The sequence below is a fragment of the Cygnus olor genome, chromosome Z (genome assembly GCF_009769625.2).
Source record: "Cygnus olor isolate bCygOlo1 chromosome Z, bCygOlo1.pri.v2, whole genome shotgun sequence".
Classification (NCBI taxonomy): Eukaryota; Metazoa; Chordata; class Aves; order Anseriformes; family Anatidae; genus Cygnus; species Cygnus olor.
In genome coordinates this window covers 79,452,896-79,476,558 of record NC_049198.1, presented here as the reverse complement: position 1 = coordinate 79,476,558, position 23,663 = coordinate 79,452,896, and the positions used below count along the sequence as shown (strand labels likewise).

The following is a 23,663-nucleotide window of genomic DNA, read 5'->3' as shown; positions in this document are numbered from 1 at the left end:
AAGAGCTCTTACTTGATTGCACTGTGTTAGGATGTTAGGAGTTGAGATATTTACCTGAAACATAGACATGTTTGGTGGTTATGTCTTTGTTTGTTTGTTTTGTTTTTTAAAATTAACCAGGAATGTTTTACAGAATATGCTAATCTTGAAAATAAACGTTTCCTTTCCTTCCAGCCCCCATTCCAGATTTCTTTGGAAACGCAGTTGGTTTTGAAGTAGGGGATTTGTAGGTACAATCTGATCACCTCATTGACATAGCAGAGAAATATTTGATCTGTAAATGTTTACATTTCACTGTTAATCCATAGCAGTTGAGACAAATGTTTCTTGCAAAGCAGTTTGGTGTTTGATACCCGCATGTAATTTTACTGTCATCACTTGTGTTTAGCTCAGTCTAGCAGTACATACCATTCGAGGAGATTGCATTTTGTTGTTACGCTACAATTGTTTTCATTCAAAAGTACTGTAACCGAAAAAGGAGAGGGAGTTCATAATAGCCCAATTTTTAGATGTTAGACTTCTTTCACAATTTTCAGCGGTACAGTGTATCTTATTTTTAATGAGGAAATACTCTAAAATGTAGTGATTTTGTTTCTTTTACAGAAGGACAATTAAGACATGCAAAAACTGGGGAGCCGTTTGTTTTTAATTATCGTGAAGATTTGCATAGATGGAACCAAAAGCGCTATGAAGCTCTTGGAGAGGTATGTAAATTGTGCGGATGCATACATGCATATTTGTATCGTTGTGCTGTTTTTTTATTATATTTCCTTATAGAATGATGCATTTAATTCTAAATATTTTAAGAAATATTTAGTGAGGCTGCAGTTTCAAATAGAACATAAATGTGATTAATCAAATCAGAAGTCATTATATAGTGCAGTTATTTCTTTAACTTTATTCTCCTGGAGGTGAGGAAGCTCACCCCCAAAGAAATGGGTGCAAAGCAGGGGCGTTTTACTTTCTAGCTAAAGATGAGTATCTTGGCTGGTCTTCTCACATTTCTAGGAGATACCTGAAGCCACTCTATTAAGAAGAGATATCAAGCTTGATTAATTAACTGGATATTTGTTGATTAACTAAATCTTTGGATGCTACTGGTATTTTACTGGGCTTTCTGTAGAGGTGCTGTGGATATAGTAGGTGCAGAAGCGACCAAGTATATATATACAGTTCCTCTTCTGTCTGAAAATGACTATAATTTCATTGCCATTATTTTTGTAATATTTTAGGAGTTGGAGCACTGATTTGAGATTGAAGGCATCTGATCTCAGTCAGTGCAAAATAGTGTGTGCTTAGGACTTCGTTGCACTGCCATAACCTCTGTGCCCAACAGGAAAAACAGTCTCAGCATGCTGACCTCTTAAGGTGGCAATGCTGCTCACATCACTGTGGCTTTTGGAGGCCCATGAAAGGGGATGCACAGTTCTGTGCACAAAATAGTTTTTTTTTCTAAAAAACTAGATAACGTTGCCCTGTGGTTTCTGTTTCAAAACATGGCTTGTCATTCAAGAACTGCCTTTGCCTCATGGCTTGTCTGCTTTCATCAGTGTTATTATTTTAGTAAGGATTAAACTCATTTATTCCCTGCTTACTCTTTCTGTTACATTTGGACATGTATTAGATGTTTTGTTTTTTAAACTTTCTTGTATACTAAGGAGTAAAAAAAAAAAAGTAAATACCTGAAATGACAGCCAATTCTGCACTGTTGCAAAGTAAATAGTATAAAACACCTTGATTAAGTTTCTTGGATGGATGAGTAAGGATATACTTAAATTTATGTAGTTTCTCATGCTGCCAAGAGAGTATTCATTAAAACTGAAGAAATAATTAAATGGCCTCTTCTAGTTGTACCAGGACAGTCTCCCAGAACTTATGGAGGCACTGAGCATGCTGGCTGAAAAAGGTAGTGTATGGCAGAAGTCTCTGATTAAGTAAAATGAATAAATAGCATGCCATTTTCTCCTTAACCATTGTAGCGGGGTGAAGTATGGTCCAAAAATTCCTGTCAGTGTCAGTTTGGACACTGCCAGGCTGAGTGAAGTGGAAGTAAGCTCAGTGGAGAGGAGTACATCTGAACAGGAAGAAAAGATGGGTGATTCGCACGTGTACAGGGTAATGCCACAAAGCTTTGAAGTGCCTGTTTTTACACATATAAACCCCCATTTAAATGCACATACTCTTCTCTGTTCTGTTGCAAAGGAATAATTTTTGAGAATAATTTTTCAAATAAGCCACATTCTTAGGTAAATCATAGTGAGTTTTCGGTGGTGCAGATTTTATTTTATTGTTCAGGTAGTGTGAAAAGCTACTACAGTCCAGACTGCTGTGTTTGTGAACAGATAGGTAACTTGGATTGGTGTCTGTCTCCCACTTGCTTGCTGCGGCTCCTGTGATGGAGGCAGCCTTTCTGTTTGGGATGAAAAGCCATTGCTGACCCTGCCAGGCCTCTTCCAAGTGGTGATCTGGTGCTCTCTGGCTAACTCCGCCCCTCCATTTCCTGGACTCTGTGCTGCATATGCTGGCGCTGTCCAGCTGTTAATCATTGCTATGTCCTGCCAGAGCCTTATTTATGGGTATAGAAGAACCTTACTTTTTACTTTCTTCTCCTCTGCCTCATTCCTTGGAGACCTGTGACATGGGAGGAGATGATGGGGGCTACGTCTGTGGCTTCTCACATCCTTTCACCTCAACGTTATGGTTTCCTAAACTAGGGAATGTGCTACTGCCAAATCTGTTGTGTTGTCTGAGTTACTTGATATACCCTTCTTCCAACAGGAGACAGATTGGCTCCTATTCCACGTGCAGACATTTGTGTGTGCCTGTATTGTTCAAGTATTGCTATTTTGCAAATAAATGAATCGAACAAAATGCATCTATAAAGATATATTAATATGTGGTCTAATGTGCTGCCACACCTCTTCTTAGGCATTTGGAAACATCATCAGATTCCTGCTTCTGAATAGTGAGTGCCACAGTTTCAACCCACAATAACAGAAATGGCTTTTAGTGATTTTTGGTCAGCCAGGAGGTGGGGTACGTTCACAGAGTGGGTGCCATAACACCTGTGATCTGTCTCATTCATTTTCATTTACATTAGTTACAGTCGTTCTGTGTGTTCAGGTTTGAATGGTCTGTGAAAATACACATTGTTTATATTGGTAGGTAAAAGATAAGAAAGATTTGAGGTCAGTATTCTGACAGAGGGTGAATTGTTCCAAGTTGTTTATTTGGTTTGCGGTTTTAGGGGAATAAAAACTCAACTGTATTTCTGTCTGTTGTCTCCGCTGTGTGCTTGATACTACACAGTTCTTCCAACAAGCTGCAAATGTACAAACACTTCTGCTTTTGGCACACTGAGTGTTTCTATAGTTATCTGAGAACACGGGATGCTGATGGACAAGACCCATGGCTGGGCAGCAGTCTGTCATTCATTCCCACAGCTAAAACTTTCTCCTGTGCCATAGATTGTTGGGTATGTAGATGTTGAATAGTACTGAACAAGAAATTTACCCTCTGATTAGCAGTTTTGTGGTCTAGGCAAGATGTGTTTAGCAAACTGGTACCTTAAGAAGCAGCAGTTCATATAATTCATAAGGTGATATAGTAAAATGTGACCTTAGGGCTTTGCTTTGAAACATCATCCTCTGGCTTTAGGAGTTCTCTCTTATGTATTTCTGGCTCAACATTTATGTAGCTGAACATACAGTGAGATGATAAAGTAGGTAGACTTCAGTCAAAGCATTTTATATATTCATTTTTCATATGTGTTGAAAATACACTCATATTTCATAAATTCATTGGGCATAAATTTCGTATTTATTTTTCATGTTATTTATATTAATAAACAATGTGGCCACTGTTTCTATACTTAGTTCAGTCATTGTATGCTGGCTTTCTGATTTTTAAGGGGATTTACGTACTCTGCTCAAGGCAGTTTTTTTATTGTACATACACATGTGGGCTGCTTTTATTGCGTTCTACTCATTTAAGGAGTGGATATAGTTCCCGGCCTCATGTTGCGGCATCATTCTCTCTTTCTTGGAGCATTAATAAATTTCCATTTGGTAATCTCTGATTTCTTGCTGTTAAAAGTCATGAATACACTATCTGTGATGTACTGCCATTACTCTGGCTGTATGGAAATTGATTCTTCACAAATTACAATGGTTCGTCAACATCTCCACTTCTTACGTCTCTTTATTCTTCATTCATTGATCTGTTATTTCAGGCACACAATTTGTTCTGCAGCCTCTTGATACGTGCTTCTAAAAGACAATTTAGTGAGCTGTTCATAATTTTCTGATTCTGGTTCAGTCACTGCTATTGCAGCATTGAATTTTGTGGAGAGGCCTCTCCATTTGCTTTTTAAAAATTAAAATGGCAACAGAAGTGCACAGAACATGGTGCTGCAGCTGCTTCTAACTGCCGATTAATCCATGTGGCAAGTTTGAAGTAGGATTGAGAACAGTTTTGTGACAACAGTTCAGTTGTTCAGACATACTGCTCCAGTTCAAGGTTGAAATATATATATTTTTTAATTTCCTCAGTCCTGGAGATTTGGATTCTGGATGAGACTCCAGATTAGACCTGCATGAAGCAAGTCTCCTTGCATGTTAACTAGATCTATTTACTGTTTGTACTGTACTTGCAATTGATATTAGGGCTACCGAAGTCACCAATTGTCAGACCCTGCTTGAGCATGACATCAAAATTAGCTGGAATTATAAAAGAAATACTACTAAAGTCTATTGCTGGGGCGTCACCTAGCATTTTGCCAATCATACAGATGGTGTTGATAACAAGATTTCACTTCAGAAATATTATGTGGACGTTCTCCTTTCAGCCTTGCAGTTGCCAGAGTATCCCAAGCACCAAGAGACTGTTTGTCTGTCTGTGTGTCTGCTAGGTGATTGTAATTTGGAGATGGCTTAAAGACTATGTAACATATGCAGATGTTTTTGTGTCATCACTAATGAAGAGACTTTTGTCTGTACTGACATCTTGTACCCATGTCTTTCAGTAAGTCAAAAAGAATTTGTAATTATGTAGATTATGATATAGACCGTGCTATGATGCCTCTGCTGTGGTCCTATTCAAGGACTAGTATATGCCATAATTGCTGGCTGTCTGACCTGCCGAGGCATATAAGCAGATAGCAGATGAATTGCGGTTATTTTTTTACATTTATAGCACCACAGCACAGGAAAATACCTTATGTTTACATAGAGCTGGTATGGAAAGCAAATGAATAGAACACCTAAGTCAGAAATTCCTTATGTGTTTCATGTACAATAACTTACAGTTAATTTTACATTTGTCAGGGAAATGCTGTCCTACCAGATAGGCTGCTTTAAAGTACATGCATAATTCTAGGTCCAGCTAATCATAAAGTAGGTTAACCATCAAGGTTAATATTTGTGTGGGGAAAAAATAAGTAAGTAAAATTTTGACGATGACAACCCATAATTATGATCACTAAGAAGTAAAATGTGATTTATTTATTTTTTTTAATACAGATCTCTGTTAAGTTAAAGAACAGCTTGGTCTCAACATAATTTAAAAACCAAGCTTTCACCTGCTACTAATTTCCTCCTTGGTTGCAAAGAGCATTATTTGTTTGGATGACTGAGAGAAAGAAGCTATTTACATAGCACAAATGAAAGCATAGAGCAGCAGAAGAGGACATGTAAGTTAATGAAGAAGGAAGCATTAAGTAGTCTGCATTTGAAAGGGTAGCTTCTTACATGAATAACCCAAAATCTGATGATAGGCTGCACGTGCACCTGATAGTACTTAAGGTCCAATCTTGCAGCCGAAGCTCATGTGAATAAACTCAATAGGTCTGATCTTGTGAATAAGGGCTGCAGGATCAAGTTCCAAATAAAATTTGCAGATGATTAGTAGAAATCCTTACACTCTAGTTTCAGTTTCTTTACACAGATAGTTTATCACTAAACATCCCAGATTTTCTCTGACTAGTGAGACTTTAATATTATGTGCTGCATACCGTGGATTAAGCAAAATTAGGTTTGTGTACTTAACTTAGTATTACGTATTTCCTGTTAGTTTAGTCAGTGCTAGGAGGAATTTGTCTTTCTGAGAGGATAAAATAAATTAATAGTGATGTAATATGTAAGCTGTTTCATGTGCATTTGCTTTCTTGGGGTGCTTGCTTGACTAGAGCTGTTGAAGAGGTTGCTGTCTTCAAAAAGATTTGATGCCAAATACTTAACAGGTGTCTGTCGAGCGTGTGTGAACTCAGTTTTTTCAGTTGTATGCATTACAATCAAGTAAGGGTAAACTTTTACAGGGAAAGGAAAAACCCTCACTGAGGAGCTAACACAAACTCTTGCTAACTTCAGATCCTGTTTCAAAAGCAGAGTGAAAGCATCTAATTGAAATTAAGTATTTTTCCTTATCCTTACTTATGAAAATGGTAAAATCACATTTTGGATGGTTTCCTTTGCAAGCAATTTGACAGTGTTGTTTCTGTGCATGTCATGTCCTGTCTGCTAATGAATATTGCAGAAGGTTTTTACTTTAGCAAAATTTTACGGTGGAGTAAATGTCACAAAAATATTTAGAATTGTTCAATTTGGGCAAAAATACCAGAGCAGAAGAGATAGACTGGGCAAATTCTTTAAAGTAAGGTATGGTGTGATATCATTTCTTAGTAGGCACAGAGGAATCCACATAGAATAGATAGCTTTTGAATGAACCAGGTATAGAAAGAGTTTAGATGACACGTTTTACATTTTGGACATCAGGGTCAATTATAAATGCAGTTCTTTAGGAATCCATGCCTTATTGGTTTCAGGCTTCTTCATTACTACCTTGCTAACTTTGAATTTGTGACAGACAAGTGTGAAACAGAAACATGATACAGAACAGTTTAAGCAAACTGAATAACACTAAAAGCACCTAAAAATGGGACAGGATATTGAATTTCTCCCTAATGGTAGTTCCTGAGCCGTAAGTAATTATACATTTCAGTAAAGTTCCAGTCCTCTCACTCATTTCCAAACCAGTGCCTTTGATAACAGAAAGAAAATGCTAGTACAGGCAGTACACACAAAAAAAAATCTTTTATGTGTAGTGTCTTTATAATTCTAGAAAGATTTCAGTTTTTTACAATCTGTTTATCTTCAGCATTGCTTTTTGGTGAGTGAAGTAGATGGACAGACAGTTTAGCAAGCATTGAAGACTGCTTGATGGTACCTAAGGAAATTTAAATTTAAATATGAATCTTTGAATCTTTGTTGCATGCAATATATTCATTTGCATATGCTAAATCTGCTTTCAATATCTGCTGTTTGTGAAGACTTTTTACTGGAATGATTATGTCAGATGTGCTTCAGTGAACTCTTCTAGTTTGTAGGCAGCAATTGGCAGTAGGTTGGTTCATCACAGTAACATGACAGTACTCGAAAGGTTCAGAGATAGTTTCATAATTATTGTTAGCATGATTTTTGAAAGAAATGATGAGCATCTCATAAACCCAGATGGGAATTTGTTACATTGTTGATAAATGTGTTGATAAATGTGTTTTACATTTTTAAATTGATAAACAGTGAAAAGCAGAGAAGATACAATAAGGCAGATGGTTGTTTATAAAGCACTTGCAAGTTGCTGCAATTCAAAGAATGGTACTAATTGTTAAAAAGAAGACAAAAATTGGAGTAGGGGGAGTGTTTCAATGAGTTAATCATGAGCTTTTTAAAAATAAAACCTTCAGCAGCTTTAGTTCAATTAGAACCATTCTTGCCATCCTGGTCTTATATGCAAAAGTTTAGACTGCCAGTCCTTAACAAACTTTTGTACCAACCATTTTCCTGTAGCTCAAATTGAAAATACAAATAATCCACCTTTTTTTTTTTTCTAAATCCATCCATTCTGTTCTTTCTGTTTTCTTGAAAACATCTATTGCACAGCAAAATTAAATTGAATTATCATTTGTCTCATTAATCACTCCTGCTTCAAAACAGGAACAGAGCAGTGAACTCCAGAGTCAGCAGAGAGTTCATAGCAAGAAAGCAGTATTGGCTTATTTTTTTGTTAAAGGAGTGTTGAAAAAATCATTTTTTGGCAACTTGGGGGAGACTAGAAGAACATGTTTAAGTGGTCCTAGGCAGAGTACAGATCAGTATACCTGGATGAAATCGGTTGATTCATTTTTGTCTTGTGCATGTTCAGTTCTTGTTTTCCACCAGTAGTATTAAAAGTTTCTATTGACGATAAAGTATTTTCATACTGTTTCACAAGGAGATTCTTGAAAACCAGAGATACGGAGATTACTGCCTTCATCAAGAAACTCTTTTAAAATATGTTTATTAGTTAAAGAACTCTGTAAGAGTCAGTTTTTTTTCACAGGATTTTCATCCTCTCCAAGAAAGAATTTAACGCTTCCTCTGTCTTCAACAATAGACCTATATCTTTAAGTTTTCTGGCAATATTTTGATTAAAATTCAGCAGAATAGTGGTATTTTTTAATAAAGCTGTATCAGCTGTGTCAGTCCTTAATAGGAATAATTTGAAAGGAAAAAAATTCAATTATAAATCAATAGAGCGTTGTATTTCTGTATATGCAAACAACCTAAAATTACTTTAAGATGCTCCAGCTGCTCAATTCATTAACTCAATCACAACTGAATTTTGCTATCTATTATCTTCTGTTGATCTCTGCAGCAGAAATATTCAGTTAAAGTGCCTGAAGCTGTTAGATGCAGTTAGTACTATTAGGAAAGATCAGTACAATAGGTTGGTTACTTAGGATTTTGAGAGATTTAATATCTAGTTACATCTTAACTCATTCACAGTCCTGTCTGTAACAATTTGAGAAAGTGTCATGTTCCTGCACAAATAGTGTCAATATTTGTTGCATTCAGGGGTAACAGATTTGCCTCTTGAGCTTTTTGAGGGGTTGCACCTTTTAAACCTTCCCGTGTATCTGCCAGATCCTTCAGTTTGCCTCTTACAAACCCCATTGTGAGGTTTGCTTGTTTTCTTTTCTTTTGCTTTTCTGTTGTGAGCATGGTCTTTTCAGACACACGATGAGTTTATTCAAATAAATGTAGTATGTGAAATTTCTTTCGTTCCTTTTTTTTTTTTTTTTTTTTTAATTTTACTGCAATAAATTTCCTTTGCTTCCATATTTTTGATGGTTGGACTTGATGATCTTGGAGGTGTTTTCCAACCTAGGTGACTCTATGATTCTATATTTTAATGTGATGCTTCCATTCTATGTTTAGCTTAGCACAATAACTAGAAGTGCTGCTGTGACACATTGGAGTAGCAGTTCTCTGTTGGAGAAAAGGTATCAGGAGGAAGAGATCTACTGCTGAACTTGGACAGAAGCTCAATTTTTAGTACATCTTTTTAAAGATGTTTCTCCCTTACTTCCTCTTTTTCCTGATCTGGTGGTTGAGTGGTATGTTAGTAATAAAATATGAAAGATCTTTGAGGAGAAAAAAGATAAATTTTTCTCTTTTGATTGAATTTACTGTGGAGAGATGCATTTGTTTTTGCCTCCTTTCCAGCAGTGTAAATTATATAGATATTTTGGTAAATTTACATTCTTTCACTGTAGATCTGACATCCTGTAAGGCAGGATGGAGAAAATATGTAAAAACCAAGCAATCTTTATAAAAAGAATAATAGTTTAGAACTCAGGGTGGTTAAAATTCTGAAATAAATTTTTACACATTGTTTTTAATTTCTAGATTCAGGAATTCAGCTTCTGTTCCCAGTATATATGCCTCTAAGTGGTTGGTTGTTTTTTTTTAAATAAAGCCTGTCATGTATCCATCCCAATCTTAATGCATGTGAGATTCTTCATACAAGTCTAAATGTATAACATGCATTTGTAAGTGTTTTTGTTAAGGTATGTAACCTGAACTTATGTTTAGACATGATTCATGTTCCTTCTTTAGGCATGTAGTGTCATCACATGCTGGTAAGAATTTTGGTGCAGCAGACCTTAGTGCTGAAGTAAGAGGGGAAAATATTAAATGCAATGAAAGGGGGGCTGTCTACTGTAAACTGCAGTTCTGTGAGACACCATTTTGGATATAGTATGTACCTTTGGTTCTATGAAGTTGATTAGGAAAATATTTTTTTAAAAACAAACTTAAAATGAAAAAAGGAGGATAAAAATTTTATTTTCATACAACATTGTTACAGAAGGCATGAAGGAAGTGTTGTATTAGTTGGTTGTGCCATCTGAAGGTAATGATATAACTGAAAGAAGGAAATTAATCAAAGTTTATGAAGATAGTATGAAGGCAGAAAGTTCAAGCAAAAGAAAAAAAATTAAGACAGGTAATCAATAAATTTTTAAAATAAAGTACTTGGAAAGTGCTAAGTATTCTTACTGCTGAATACTGCTAATATACTTCTTATACAGAATAATGCTAAGTATTTTTATTAGGGCTTTGGTAGTTACTCAGCTTCCTCTGTGATGGTAAATGTATCAAGATTTTTTTTTTTCTTTAAAGTTTATGCCAACTTTTCTAAAAAATGTTTTCACTTTGTACCATTTTTTGCTGCAAAACAACTTTTTATCCTGCCTTACTTGATATTGTGGAAATGCACATCAAATCTCTTAAGCGAACATTCCTGTTATTGCTGAGTGAGAGAGGTTTATAACTCCAAGTTTTAAAACAAATGCTGTACTGTGTGCTAGTTAAAAATGTATATGAAAGTGCAGGCAGCAATGGAGGTGGGGAATAGTGCTAAAATAGCTGTCAGCATAAATAGAAATGATGAAACGCTAGGGTAGGAATTGTTTTTGTTGAAGCAGAATGAAGTGTCAAAGATGTCAGGACAGAATGCTGATAGCTGCACAAGTTTTTTGTGTTGGGGTGTTTTGGGCTTGTTTTTTTTCAGCTTAAAACTTCATAGATCTTTCATGGATTCACAGAGGGAGGCTTTTTTTTTTTTTTTTTTTTTTCTTCCTGAAAGGGCATGATTTTCACAGGAGTCAAACTTCACTGGAAAACAGTATACCCCTCATACCCAATGCTTGAGAGATGCACTCTGAACTCCTTTAATGTCTGTACATACCATATACATGTGTATGTATGTATACATTTGCTGATATTCCTGTGAAAGCAACAACCATCAAAGCATTTGTAAAAAGTGTGTGGCCAGAATATAATATAAGTGGCAACAACATAACAGAACACAGGAGTCCTTTTCCGTGTTTCCATTCCAGATATCCATGGGGGCAAAAGCCTGCAAGAATTTACCTTGTGGTTTAACCCATTAATATGGAATGGGACAATGCCTTTTAATGTTAACTTCTTTATGAGTCTTAAGAGAGAGATCTTTCTGAGGGATGAGGAAACCTACTAGGTTCATCTTTAGAGTGGAGGTGTACTCTGTCTCCAATCAGTTAAAAATTATGCATTCTAGAATTGAGGACAATTAGATTTAAGACTTTTATGTCTTTTTTTTTCTGAAAACCAGTAGTTTACATTCTTACAGATAATATTCCAAAAGGAGTTACACCAGCAAACAGAGAGCTCAGTGTCTCTAACTTGTGGGGAAACCATTCAGTTGTGAAGGTGGTACTGATACTTTGGGCAAATGTACTGCTGGTACTGATTGTTGTCTTAGAATGACAGAATAGTTTTGGTTCCACACGTGGGGATTCTGTGGTCAGCTCCCCAGGACAAAACAAGAGTAACTTGAAACTTAATTCAGGTTGACCAATTAAAAAAAATGCAGACTGATTTTAAGCAGGAACACCCTAACCTCTTCATATTCTGGTGGTGGAGTTCCTGATGGAAAGCTCCAAACTGGAACAGTTCAGCCTTAGAGACGTGAAAGCTTGGGAGGATCTCATCAATATCTATAAATACCTAAAGGGAGGATACAGAGAGGATGAAGTCAGGCTCTTTTCAGTGCAACAGGACATGGGGCAGCGGGCACAGACTGGAACACGGTAGGTTCCCCCCTGAACACCAGGCAGCACTTCTGTGCTGGGTGGGTGATGGACACTGGCACAGGCTTACCAGAGAGTTGGTGGAGTCTTCCTGGAGATCTTCAAAAGCTTCCTGGACATGTGACTGGGTATCTGGCTGAAGGTGGCCCTGCTGGACTGGGGGGGCATTGGACCAGAAGACCTCTAGAGGGCCCTGCTAACCTCAGCCACTCTAGGATTCTGTGGAAGGATGAAGTTTGCTTCTGTAAGGTGTGAGAAAAACTGCTAGGCTGTGAAGCAGACTTGAAGGGAGAAAATGTACTCATGTCCATATTTTGTAAGGCAGTCAGATGTAATGATTCACTGAGATTTTGTTGAGTGCAATGTCAAAACCAATGGCAACTTTGAAAGGAGCACCACAAAACTTAACACAACTGTTGAACATGTTGTTCAGTAAGGGTAGTGCATGTCAGACTGTCACCATCAGAATATGACATAACTCAAAGAAAAAAAAAGCGGTTGGCATTATAGACACTGTGGTTCTGTCAAGTGCTGATGTTAGGATTCTAATAGCAAAGAAAACAGCTTGTTTGGTAGCATGAGGTTGTACCCATAGCTCAGCCAGGAGCAGAGCTCTAGTTTATCCTGTTTCAGGATAAAAACCTCTTCTCACTTAATTATTTTTGGAATGTCAGAGACCATTGGAAGCTGCTAGGCACCATGTAAGGATTGATGATGGAGTGAGAAGTCTAATCAGTACTTGCTGTTGTCAACGTAATTCATGGTGATGCATAATATGCAAAAATATTTCCAAATTTTTATGGTTTTAGGTAGATAAAATTCAAATAAGTTTCAGAGCAGATGCATTGAAATCGGCTTGTGGAAATGATCAAGGTATTGAGTTGCAAGTGTAAGGATTCACAAGCTTGATCAGTTCTACATCAGTAAGCTAAAACTGGAAAGTAATAAAATACATGATTCATATTTCCTTCTGGAACAAGCTTTTCTTTATATAGATATGGTATGATTGGATAATTCCAAGGTAAATCTGAAAGGTAATGTTTGTTGATCACTCTGTAACAAAAAATAGTTCTCCGTTCCAGGTCTATCCAAAAATTTAAAAATATCTATTCTTCTACTGCTGTTTAGAAAGATCAGATCTTTGGTGAATTGCTTGCTGTAATCTTGTATCCTCGATTACCAGAAACCAAGGATATTGTCAAATAGATCAGAAATCAGAATTCACTTTGCTGCAGTGTTAAATGACCTACTATTAATTTCTGACATACAAATAGCCTGTAACCCCAGAGATAATACGAGTAATGTGAACAGAAATGAGGTGAATTATAAGGTAAGTACAAGTGGGAAGTGAAGGTTGATGCACATTTTTAGTAGCTTTTCATGAAGAAGTTTTTGAACAGGCTATATCCAGTAACAGAATGGGTTCTAACTAATATTGTACTAATGTAATCTGGGGCAGATTTCTCACAATCAGGAATGCATGCATTCTTTATCCTTCATTACAACTCATAATTTTAGGAATATTGTGTTGGCAAAATAAGGCACATCAGCCAACATCACGAATAGGAGGAGAAGCCACAATATTCATTTCCCATCAGCCTGGCCAAAAACACAGTATTTGGCTGACTATCAAAAGGAGCAGCAGTAATTGTTTCCAGTATCAGTGGAAGCATTTTGCTATTTAAAAAAAAAAAAAAAAAAAGGAACAGGAACAACAGCAACAAAGCTTCCATTTCATTAACCCAAAAAAAGGCTTGGTCTCTGCTATCAATTAGGGGACAAAAATGGGATTCTCATGGCAAGCTCTAGGTTGTTGTCTGCGGGTGTCTTGCTGCTGCTTGTGAATTGCTGCTGCAGCTGCCAGCAGCTCCCACTGCCTCTGCAGTAGCTGTTTGCCCTCTGCAGGCTCCGATCCCCCTGAGTACAGCTGCACTCTGCAAGAGCAACTTCCAAGCTTGCATCACAAGTGCAGTAGAATTGGCTGTGGTTTGTGTAGTGGGTAGTGCCCAGGAGCTCAACCAGAGTCGGGTCACTTTGTGAGCACTGGCAAAATGATAGTCCCAGGCTTACAACTTACTCTTCTAGTTTGTAGAAGAGAGAGGCAGAAAAAGAAAAGTGTGGAGCACAAGATTATAGGCAAGTTGCAGATGGCAGTGCAGTGACTTGTCACTTGTCACCTTGCTTCCTGCCAGACCCTGCAGTGACTTGCTGGTCTCCAACACTAAGCACAGGCTGTGTGCTGGTGAGCTGCTCATGCATCCTCTGTGTGGATTAGGCCGTGAGCAGAACAGCGGGAGCACCCATCATCAGTCTGTGTGTCCATTTGTTCCTGGGAACAGAAAGATTGTGTTTGTCCAGGTTATTGACTGGCAGTAGCAGTGGCGATGAAGATGCTCAGACAGTATGTGATCGCAGGTCTTCGTGTTGTATAAAGTCATTAATATGTTTTTGTATTTGGTGGAGTACATTGTCAGTGCAGATTCTCTGCTCTGTTCTCAAGACAGAGATAATTGTACCAAATTCACTTGCCATTAAATAAGTTGCTTTTAGGCAAAAATCTCTCTGAATCCTAAGCTTCCTTCCCTCTCACCTTTTCATTTCACTCTCTTGACTTTTGCTTGTGTTCACTCTATTTTATCTCATATACAATAAGTTTAAAATGACTTTCATGCGTTTATTTTCTAATACTCTTTCACTGAACGCAGAACTGTTCAGGCTGGTGACTGTGGTATAAGAAAGTAAACACAAACATGCTGTTTACTATAAATGATGTCCATTTTCTTTATGTCTATGTAAGAAAATTGTCTACTTATTTCTATGTAATATTACAAAAATTACAAAAAGTGGATGTTAGGAAAGATTTGCTTTTCATACAATATTTCTGGTGTCATTGTTCAATAGGAATTGTCTTTGTTTCTGTATTAGGTATATGTGGCAAGGTTTTGGTAGTGGGGGGCTGCAGGGCGGCCTCTGTGAGCAGAGCCCAGCAGCTGCCCCATGTCAGAGAGGAGCCAGCTCCAGCTGCTCCAAAAGGGACCCACTGATGGCCAGAGCTGGGCCGTGAGTGACGCTGGTAGGGCTCTGGGAGAGCAGAGTTAAGGAAGGGAAAAAAAATCCTCCTATGCTACAGCAGCTGGGAGAGAGGGGTGAGAAATGAGCAAGATGCAGCCCTGCAGGCCCCCAGGTGAGTGCAGCAGGAGGGCAGGAGGTGCTCCAGGCAGGCAGCAGCAGTTCCCCTGCGGCCTGTGGAGAGGCCCCTGGTGGAGCAGGCTGTCCCCCTGCACCCATGGGTCCCACACGGAGCAGATCTCCACGCCGCAGCCCGTGGAGGAGCCCCCGCTGGAGCAGGTGGATGTGGCCTGGAGCAGGATGGGGCATCTGCAGCTTCTGTGGGCAGCCTGTTCCTGTGCCCCACCACCATCAAAGTAAAGATTTTTTTCCTTATATATAATCTAAATCTCCCTATATGTAATACATATCCCTATATTATATCTAATCTAAATCTCCTAGCAGTCTTCTTGTTCTATTAGACCCCCTTATGCTGAGTCAGCTTTGTCTGTGATGGTAGTTGGTGAGCAATCTCCCTGTCCTTTTCTCAAACCATGGGCATTTTTTTCGTATTTTCTTCCCCTGTCATTTTGAGGAGGGAGAGTGAAAGCAACATGGTGGTGTTGGGCTACCGATTGTTAACTGTAACACCTCAGCTTCCTACCTGGTAAGTTTCGTGGCCAGCACGTTGAGGGAGGTGATTGTCCCCCTCTGCTCTGCCCTTGTAAGGCCTCACCTGGAGTGCTGCGTCCAGGTCTGGGGCACCCAGCACAAGAAGGATGTGGGGCTATTAGAGTAGATCCAGAGGAGGGCCACAAAGATGATCAGAGGTCTGGAGCACCTCTCCTATGAAGAAATACTGAGAGAGTTGGGGATGTTCAGCCTGAAGAAGAGAAGGCTCCAGGGTGATCTCACTGCAGCCTTTCGGTACTTAAAGTGGGCTTGTGAGAAAGATGGAGAGCAACTTTTTGCTTGGGCAGATAATGATAAGACAATGGGGAATGGTTTTAAACTTGAAGAGGGGAGATTTAGATTAGGTGTTAGGAGGAAATTCTTCCTTCAGGGCATGGTGAGGCACTGGAAAAGGCTGCCCAGAGAAGCTGTGGATGCCCCGTCCCTGGAGGTGTTCAAAGTCAGGTTGGACAAGGCCCTGAGCAACCTGATGTAGTGGGTGGCGTCCCTGCCCATGGCAGGGGGTTTGGAACTGGATGACGTTTAAGGTCCCTTCCAACCCGAGCCATTCTGTGATTCTATGAAGTTTGTTACTCAACTGTTGAATTGAATATTAGTGGGATGAACCGCTTACATATTCAAGCATGTGTGTTCTTTCCTGCATCCCTCCCCTCCAAAAGAGCAAAAGATCTCATCACGCAAACTTTTATTGGGAACTTGACAAACACCAGTATGAACGTGGACCGATCCTGAGCACAATATTTATAAATGGATATTAGAACAATCTTTTACACTGTGTTTTCTTACTCTGTTTCACAGCTTCATAGAAATAACTGATGCAGTGGACATGCAAAGTGTTGCTGGTTTAACACAAAATTGTGGAGACGCAACCTCATTGCTCTCCCCCCTCCCTGAGGAAGGGAAGTGCAGAAGGAGGTGCTGGTCCCTTGTAACCAATGGCAGGACGTATGGGAATGGCACCAGGGGAGGCTCAGACTGGACATCAGGAAATATTTCTTTACTGTGAGGGTGGACAAACACTGGAACAGGCTTCCTAGGGAGGTGATTGGTGCCCCGTGCTTGTCAGCGTTCAAGAGGAATGTGTACTGTACCCTCAGTAATGTGCTTTAACATTCAGTTAGCCCTGAAGTGTTCGGGCGGTTGGACTTGGTGGTCTTTGAAGGTCACTTCCAATGCAGCTCTTCTATTCCATACACTTTTATGTGTAATTGGACTGTCTTTTGGTCGTTGGACTGAGGAAGATATGATTTTTTCCCAAATGAAGTATAATTCATTAAAACAGGTAAAATTAATTAAAATAGAGTAAATTGTGCTGTACAGAGCTCCAATATTAGCTGTTTTTCCTCTTGTCCCAGTATTTGTGCCCATGTAGTTTAATGAGAAGTAGTATACTGATGTGCTGTCTTTGAAAATGGACTGAAAATGGACATTCTGCATAACTGACTACGTGAGTTCTTCAGTCATAATTCAATAGGGAGAAAGGATCAACTCTGCTTTTTGGACATCACCAAGGTTAATATGAGCAATTACCAATACCCTCAATACTTTCTGCTATAATAAGTAGTAGTGTGGGCTATGAAGTTTATTTTACAAACCTTCTTTACCAACAATGTTTCATCTTTATAGGATTTTTTTAAAAATAAAGTAGAAAAAGCACTTAAATTATCCTCTCCAAGTTTGATTTAATAGAGACATTTTGAGTGATAATTTATTTCATTATTACATTAAATGGTTTCTTTTTTTTATGTAAGAGTGAAAGCACAAAGTTTTTACTTGTCACATATGAAGCAATCTTCCTTATATCTTGGTTGAAAGTTCTGCTGGCACTTGCAGTACCTGGAGTTTTTTGTAGTTTCTTCCCTTTTCGAGTTTCCCTGCCAGCAGAACACAAGACTATGTTAGACAGGCTCAGACATATGGAATTGAAAACGAAAACCTTTTCTTGAGGAATAGTGAGGAAAAAGAATAGAAAAAGGTTCATCAATGTCCACGGTGTTTTGTTAACCTTCAGCTTGATATCCCAGAAGAGACAGTGCCTTCAGGGCAGGTTTTTCTCTCCTTAAGGCGAAGTTTCTTTCAGAGTACTAGGTATCCTAACTGTATACTAGAAATGCAGAAAGAAAGATACCCATTTCTCTTAGAAGTTAGATACTGGCTTTTGTCAGTTACTCAAAGCAAGTGGGAGTCACAGTTTTCATTCATGAGAATAAATGCAATGAGTTAATGACCGCTTTGCAATCTATTTGGTTTACCTGACCTAGTAGAAAGAGGTACAAGTATTTAATAGTGAAACTATAAACATTTTTGTTGTTTATGTTCCTAAGGGTATCAACCACAATTTGTGCTAAGAAAAGAAAAACAGAAGTGCTGCTAACGGTCAGATCCATGTCCCTTTTCACCCAAATTTATGTAAATCCAATTTATTTTGACCCACTACTGTTTTGGAGCACAGTGGCAAAATGGTTAAGACATCTTGCTATGGAAAGAAGGTGTTAATTTGAGCTCTGCTCTGGATTTACATAAAATTAAGCCTTCAGTCCATCTGTGAATATTTATCTGGTCATTTCTGCTGAGGAATCAAAAGTGGTGAAATGAGATGCTTGACACATCACTGACTTTTTTGTCTGTGACTACAAAAGCTGGTATGCTTTAACTATGTTAATCTGATACATAAGTTGGGTTTGGCATGGATTTTTAACATTTCAAAACTGCATAGAACCACCTCTTCACCTAATCTACATTTTTTTTCATTAGTAGTTGGAATAATCAAAACTACTACTGCTCTCTCTTCCTGATCCCTTGTCATAACTCATCTCTACTGTGAAAATTAGATGTAATAATCCAAAATTTTAGTTCTTCAATTGGAATATTAAAATGTGTTTATAAGCCTCATTTGCATTAGTTCTGCTATTACTCCTGTGTTTGTTTAAAGTTTCCTTCTTCGTTTTGCAACCTTTTCATCCCTTTGTGTTTTACCTCAGTTTGGGTACAAATGTGATGCTTTCTGCTGATGTTTAACTGCTTCCAGTGCAAGGTGCTTGAATGAAGCCTCTGCTTTACACTGTCACATATAGATGTATACATATGTGTATTGTAAAAAAAAAAAAGAGAATTTTCATAAGATGGGCTATGTAATTAAGCAGTTTATGAAGCCAAATAATTGTTACGTGAATGCTGAAACTAGAGTTGTTTTTCTTTTTTTCTTTTTTTAAAGAAAAAGTAAAAAACAAACAAAAAATAAACCAACAGGTGTCAGCAAAGACCATGTAACAAAACGTTAGGTCAAATCACATCAACAGTATATGCTGCATTCATGACAAATCCCTGTTGTTTTTCATTTAATTCTTTCAAAAGATCTTGAGATCGTATTTGTGATCAGTCAACTTAAAATCCAGAATATCACACCCATGTACTAAGATTGAATTGAATTGCTTTCAGTGGAAAACACAAGAAATCCCTTAGACATAATGTCAATTCCATCTTAATGAATTGTTCTCCCACACTATAATCCAAGTGAGGTCTTTTGTGGATTTGTAAAATGCCATTGATTTTTATTTATTTTTTATTTTTTTTTTAGCTTGCAGTGAGCAGAGCCTTTAGAAAGTTCATTCGGCTTTTAGGATTTTTTGTTCTGGCATAGTGATGTTTGGGTGGGTTTTTTTGTTTGTTTTGTTTGTCCCAGTTCTTAGGTAAGTCTGTATCCAAGAGCAGTATGTCAAAAAGTTCCTTTGTATCTCTCGTTGTTACTTATTGGCAGGTTTGTCACTCAAGGGTCAAAATAAAGCTCATTCAACGAAGGCAATGGCAGCCACAGAAGCAAGCCTCGGGTCAGTCCCACCATTTGAGATTTGCCGCAGGGAAGTCAGTTGGAATTCATTTTGCATTTTTTCACTGAGCATTGCCACTCTTACCCTGCAGAAAGGAAAAAAGTTGTAGGTTGACTACTGTATGTTAAAAGGATTGTTTCCTTCTCTTGCTCATGTTCTCTTTTTGCCTTTAAAGTGCTTATTATGATTTAGGAGACAAATCTTACAAACTAAGAAAAAACATTACGTGTACTGGTAATGGATCACTTGGTCATGGTATCGCTTCTCGTGGTTTATACTTGTTTATTTTTAAGATAAGTGATAAAACCTCCAACTGCATACACAGCCTTGGAGCTTTTAGAAAATTACTAGTAATACTAGGGGGCCTAATCTCAGAGGTTGAATTAAAATTATTTAAAAATAGTATTCTTTCTATATCTGTGAAAGATTTTTTTTTTTTCTAAGTTAGATTCAAGAAGGCTGTAAGTCAGTGCTGAATTGGTGGTTGGAAACATTTAAGAGGGCTTGGAAGCTGACAGCAATTCTTTTGCTGTAGTGTGCAATGTCAAGTCAAACATACTACTTTAGGAAAAAAAGAACAGAAAGGCAAATGACGTTGATTTTGGTCTATATGTAGAATTGTCAGGCAAACTGGTAATGTTGAACGTTTTAAGTGCAATTGTGTCACAGGGTGGGAATTGACAAATGATTGAACCTAAAGGTTGAATTCTCTGCATTCTCTGAAGGAAAGGAACACTTGCATTTTTCTTTATTTCAACTTAAAGCATAGCAAATTGTATCCAAACAAGTTATTGTAGAAGTAGAGGTGGGCACATTTCGGTGCTTTTGAGCAAATCCTTTTCAGTAATATTTCAGTTGTATATTTTTTCCCTTTTTTCCATGCTTTTCTTTACTACACATTTATTTAAGAGATTAAACTGAGGTTAAAGTATAGTTAACTCACAAGGTTAATAGAATAGTAAGTACAGCAGGAATGTGTTTAGTCTTGCTTACAGTAGGGCTTGTGAAAAAAGGGGAGGTCAGGCAAGAAGGAAAATGCCACACCATCTGTGTTTTATCAGCTACAATCTACTTAATTTCAAATTTAGCATCTACATGATTCTGACAAATTCGGACAGTAATAAAAACCTTCAGGTAAAATTGTCTTACTCTGCATTTTTGTATATCTTGAGAACTTTCTTGAAAAATGAATGAGAACAAGTGATCTGATGAGGTGTTTAAGGAGTGTTGTTTCACAAATGGGCATATTTGGAGGCAGAAGCCTTCTGTCCACTGAGCAAGTATGTCATTGACAGTGTATCTGAGTCTGGATGTGAAGTAGAATAACTGTAAGAGAGTGGTTACGTCTCATTTAGCCCTTGGGGCGATGAAAAGTGGTGATGAGCGGCAGTTATGGAGTTGGGGTTCTATTTGTTTTTGGAGCTGTTGTGAACAAGGAACATGACGTGGGAATTTGAGACCCATCCAGCTTGATCTCGTCCACAAGAGTAATATATTTAATCAATAATTTGATTGGTTTGCTTTTTTTTTTTTTTTTTTTTTTTTCCCTTGGAATCTGCTTAGAAGTGTGTAGGAGCAGGCAGAGGTGTGGGCAACTTGTTTTAACAGCTTGGACTCCCCTATCCATTCTGCAAAGTTTTGTGATCTGCCCTCTGTTGTGTGGCTGGCCGTAATGTGTGTTATCCTTTGTCGTGCCACGCGTGCTTTGTTCCTTGTCGTGTGCTAACCACACACCAACCGTTGGGCACGGTTGCTGGTGTTTTGGTCATGAGGAGAGCACATATGGGAGCAGAGAGGGACATGTGGTGTCTGGTTGTCTTCAAAGAGTCTTTGTGGTTTGCGCTACCCAAAGGGCTCCTCACATCTGTCGTGAATCCCTGAGTGTGGTAATGGTTTCCAGTTCGTACCGGTAGGTGCTGATTTAGAAGCAGAAGGCCACACATCACACAGACCTATATGACATTTCTTTAACACGTTTTTAGCAGAGAATTCATTCTGGGAAAGTAGTTTATTTTATTCTTGTTCCTTTTTCTACTCTCCGGTGGGTTTACTATCCTGTTCGCACGCATAATATAGTGGTGGACAGTGACCTGTGGCTGGTTTGAAAGGGCAACCACTCAGGGAAAAAGAGAATTCAGAGAACCTGAGTTATGAAGCACAGCAGGGAGGGGGCCTGACTGGCAAGGCTCAGTGCACTTCATTGCATCCCAGCATGGTTTTTGATGTGGTATGTGCTCAAACAGCTCCTCTGGATTAGAATGCAGGTGTTACAAAACAAGTCATTGAGTTGTGACCTGATCTGTGTACCTGGCTGTCTCTGTTATGGGAAAGTTCACCACTGGGTCAGCTCCAGTTCTGCTTTTCCTTGTGTATGTCAAGCCGGTTCTTAAAATTTTTGATATTAGCTAGAATGCTTCTTTCCATTTCTTACTCAACTCAAATTGGTGGTATATTATTTTAAGCTGAGTTCCCATCTTGCTCTGTAGGCAGGCTTTTGGTTGCCCTCTTTTCCAGACCTCTGCTATTTAAAGATGTTCAATACGTATCACATCTGACTTTGCACTGAAGAGTCTCTTTTGTATTTGTCTACACTTATAATCATGTTTAGGCTTCAGTACTTCAGTATCTTTGTAACTAGTTAGTCTCAATGGCTCTTAGTCTTTAATTTCTAGTTTCACACTGTTGTATGCAGATATTGATCTTTTGCTCACTTGGCTTCAGCATGGTTGCAAAGATTTTACAAATTATGCTGCTAACAGATTTTTTCAGTACTTCTTGGCAATTGAAAACAGTCCTCAACATGAACAATACAATCTTAGAAGAACAGAAGCCATATGAAGCCAGGGCCTTCCTAATCATTGTCTACTACAATTACACATACCAGAACTGTGTTTCCATCTGCAGTTTTGGTTTTGCTCTGTAGACTGCATGGAACGTTGTTTTTGCTGCCATTGTTAAAGCTATTTAGCAATGCAAGAGCAATACTCTGCCTAAAAATGAGATAAGGTGTTTCTTCTTCTCTTTCTGTGGTGTTCTCTTGTTGTGTCTATCTTCTTTGCTGTCTGTCCAGGTCATCAATTTAATTGCTCTGTAATTAAAATGAGTTCTGTTGTGTATCCACGTAAGAGAACTGGATTAAATTTATCTTTGTTGGGTTATCTCCTATCTGTATTTCTTATTTCTGTCAATTCCTAGCTGTCGGTGTTTAATTTTGCATCATTGATGTCTTTTGATACCATTGGTTGAATCCTCTTAGAAATACAGTAAATTGTACTGATCGTGACATAGACCTATCCTCCAATTATGCATAAGACTTTTGAACTTCACAGATGTCATATTTGTGGCCACTAGTACTTTGAAAAGGTACTTCTGGAGATATTTACACTGTTTAGATCCTACTTAAAGGATCCTACTTAAAACATTCTTTTAAACTCTTCAGAAGGGCAACAGTAAGCATTAAACTTTGATTCCTGTCCTGACCAACACATATTACTGCTCTCAATGCAGTCCACAGTAGACGAAGGAGAACTGTTGCAAGGAAATGATAGGAGAACTTAGGTACTTGTATTTTTAGTGCACCTAAGAGGGTAAGCTGCTGTTCTTACTGATCGGGATGTGTTGCACTCAGTTGTCTGTGGTCCCTGCTCTCAGCAGCCCAGCTTTGTTCTAGGAACTCTTCTGGTCCAGCAAAAGTAAGAAAAGCTGTGACACTGCTGATGGCTGAAAATCCTTGGGCTTGCAGAAAGTGGGGTGTTGGCTCCTTAGCTCACTGAAGCAAAATTGAAGTACAAGCCATTTAGCTTCCTTCCCGAGGATCACTTTGTGCTGGAAGGAAAGTTTCTCTTGGTTCACAGTTTTAATACATTTTTGGGGAGTGAGAGTGCTAGGCTAACCATTTTTTTGTGGTGGGGAAAGATTTCTCCCATGCTATCAGAATAGGGGATGAGAGGCATGGATTTGCCTTGTTTTTTTTTTTTTTTTTTTTTTTTTTTTTTTTTCCCAGTTCTCACTGCTGGCAATGAGAAGACTAGGCTCCCAGTGTTCGTACAAGAAATATGAAGAACAAGAACAACCATTTTTCCTCCTTTCTTCTTGATGCCATTGATTTCACACACTGTGGAGCAGGCCCCATTCTTGCTTCTTTTTCC

At 38.3% G+C, this 23,663-nt stretch overlaps 1 protein-coding gene across 10 annotated transcripts in view; it reads left to right on the top strand.

The window, feature by feature from the left end:
* Positions 1–23,663, top strand: part of FAM172A (family with sequence similarity 172 member A) — a 234,008-nt gene that overhangs the window by 26,493 nt on the left and 183,852 nt on the right. For all 10 annotated transcript variants that reach the window (XM_040540846.1, XM_040540844.1, XM_040540847.1 and 7 more), the window contains one exon: positions 604–704. In XM_040540846.1, coding sequence (XP_040396780.1) covers positions 604–704 — 101 coding nt within the window. The remainder of the gene's footprint in view (positions 1–603; positions 705–23,663) is intronic.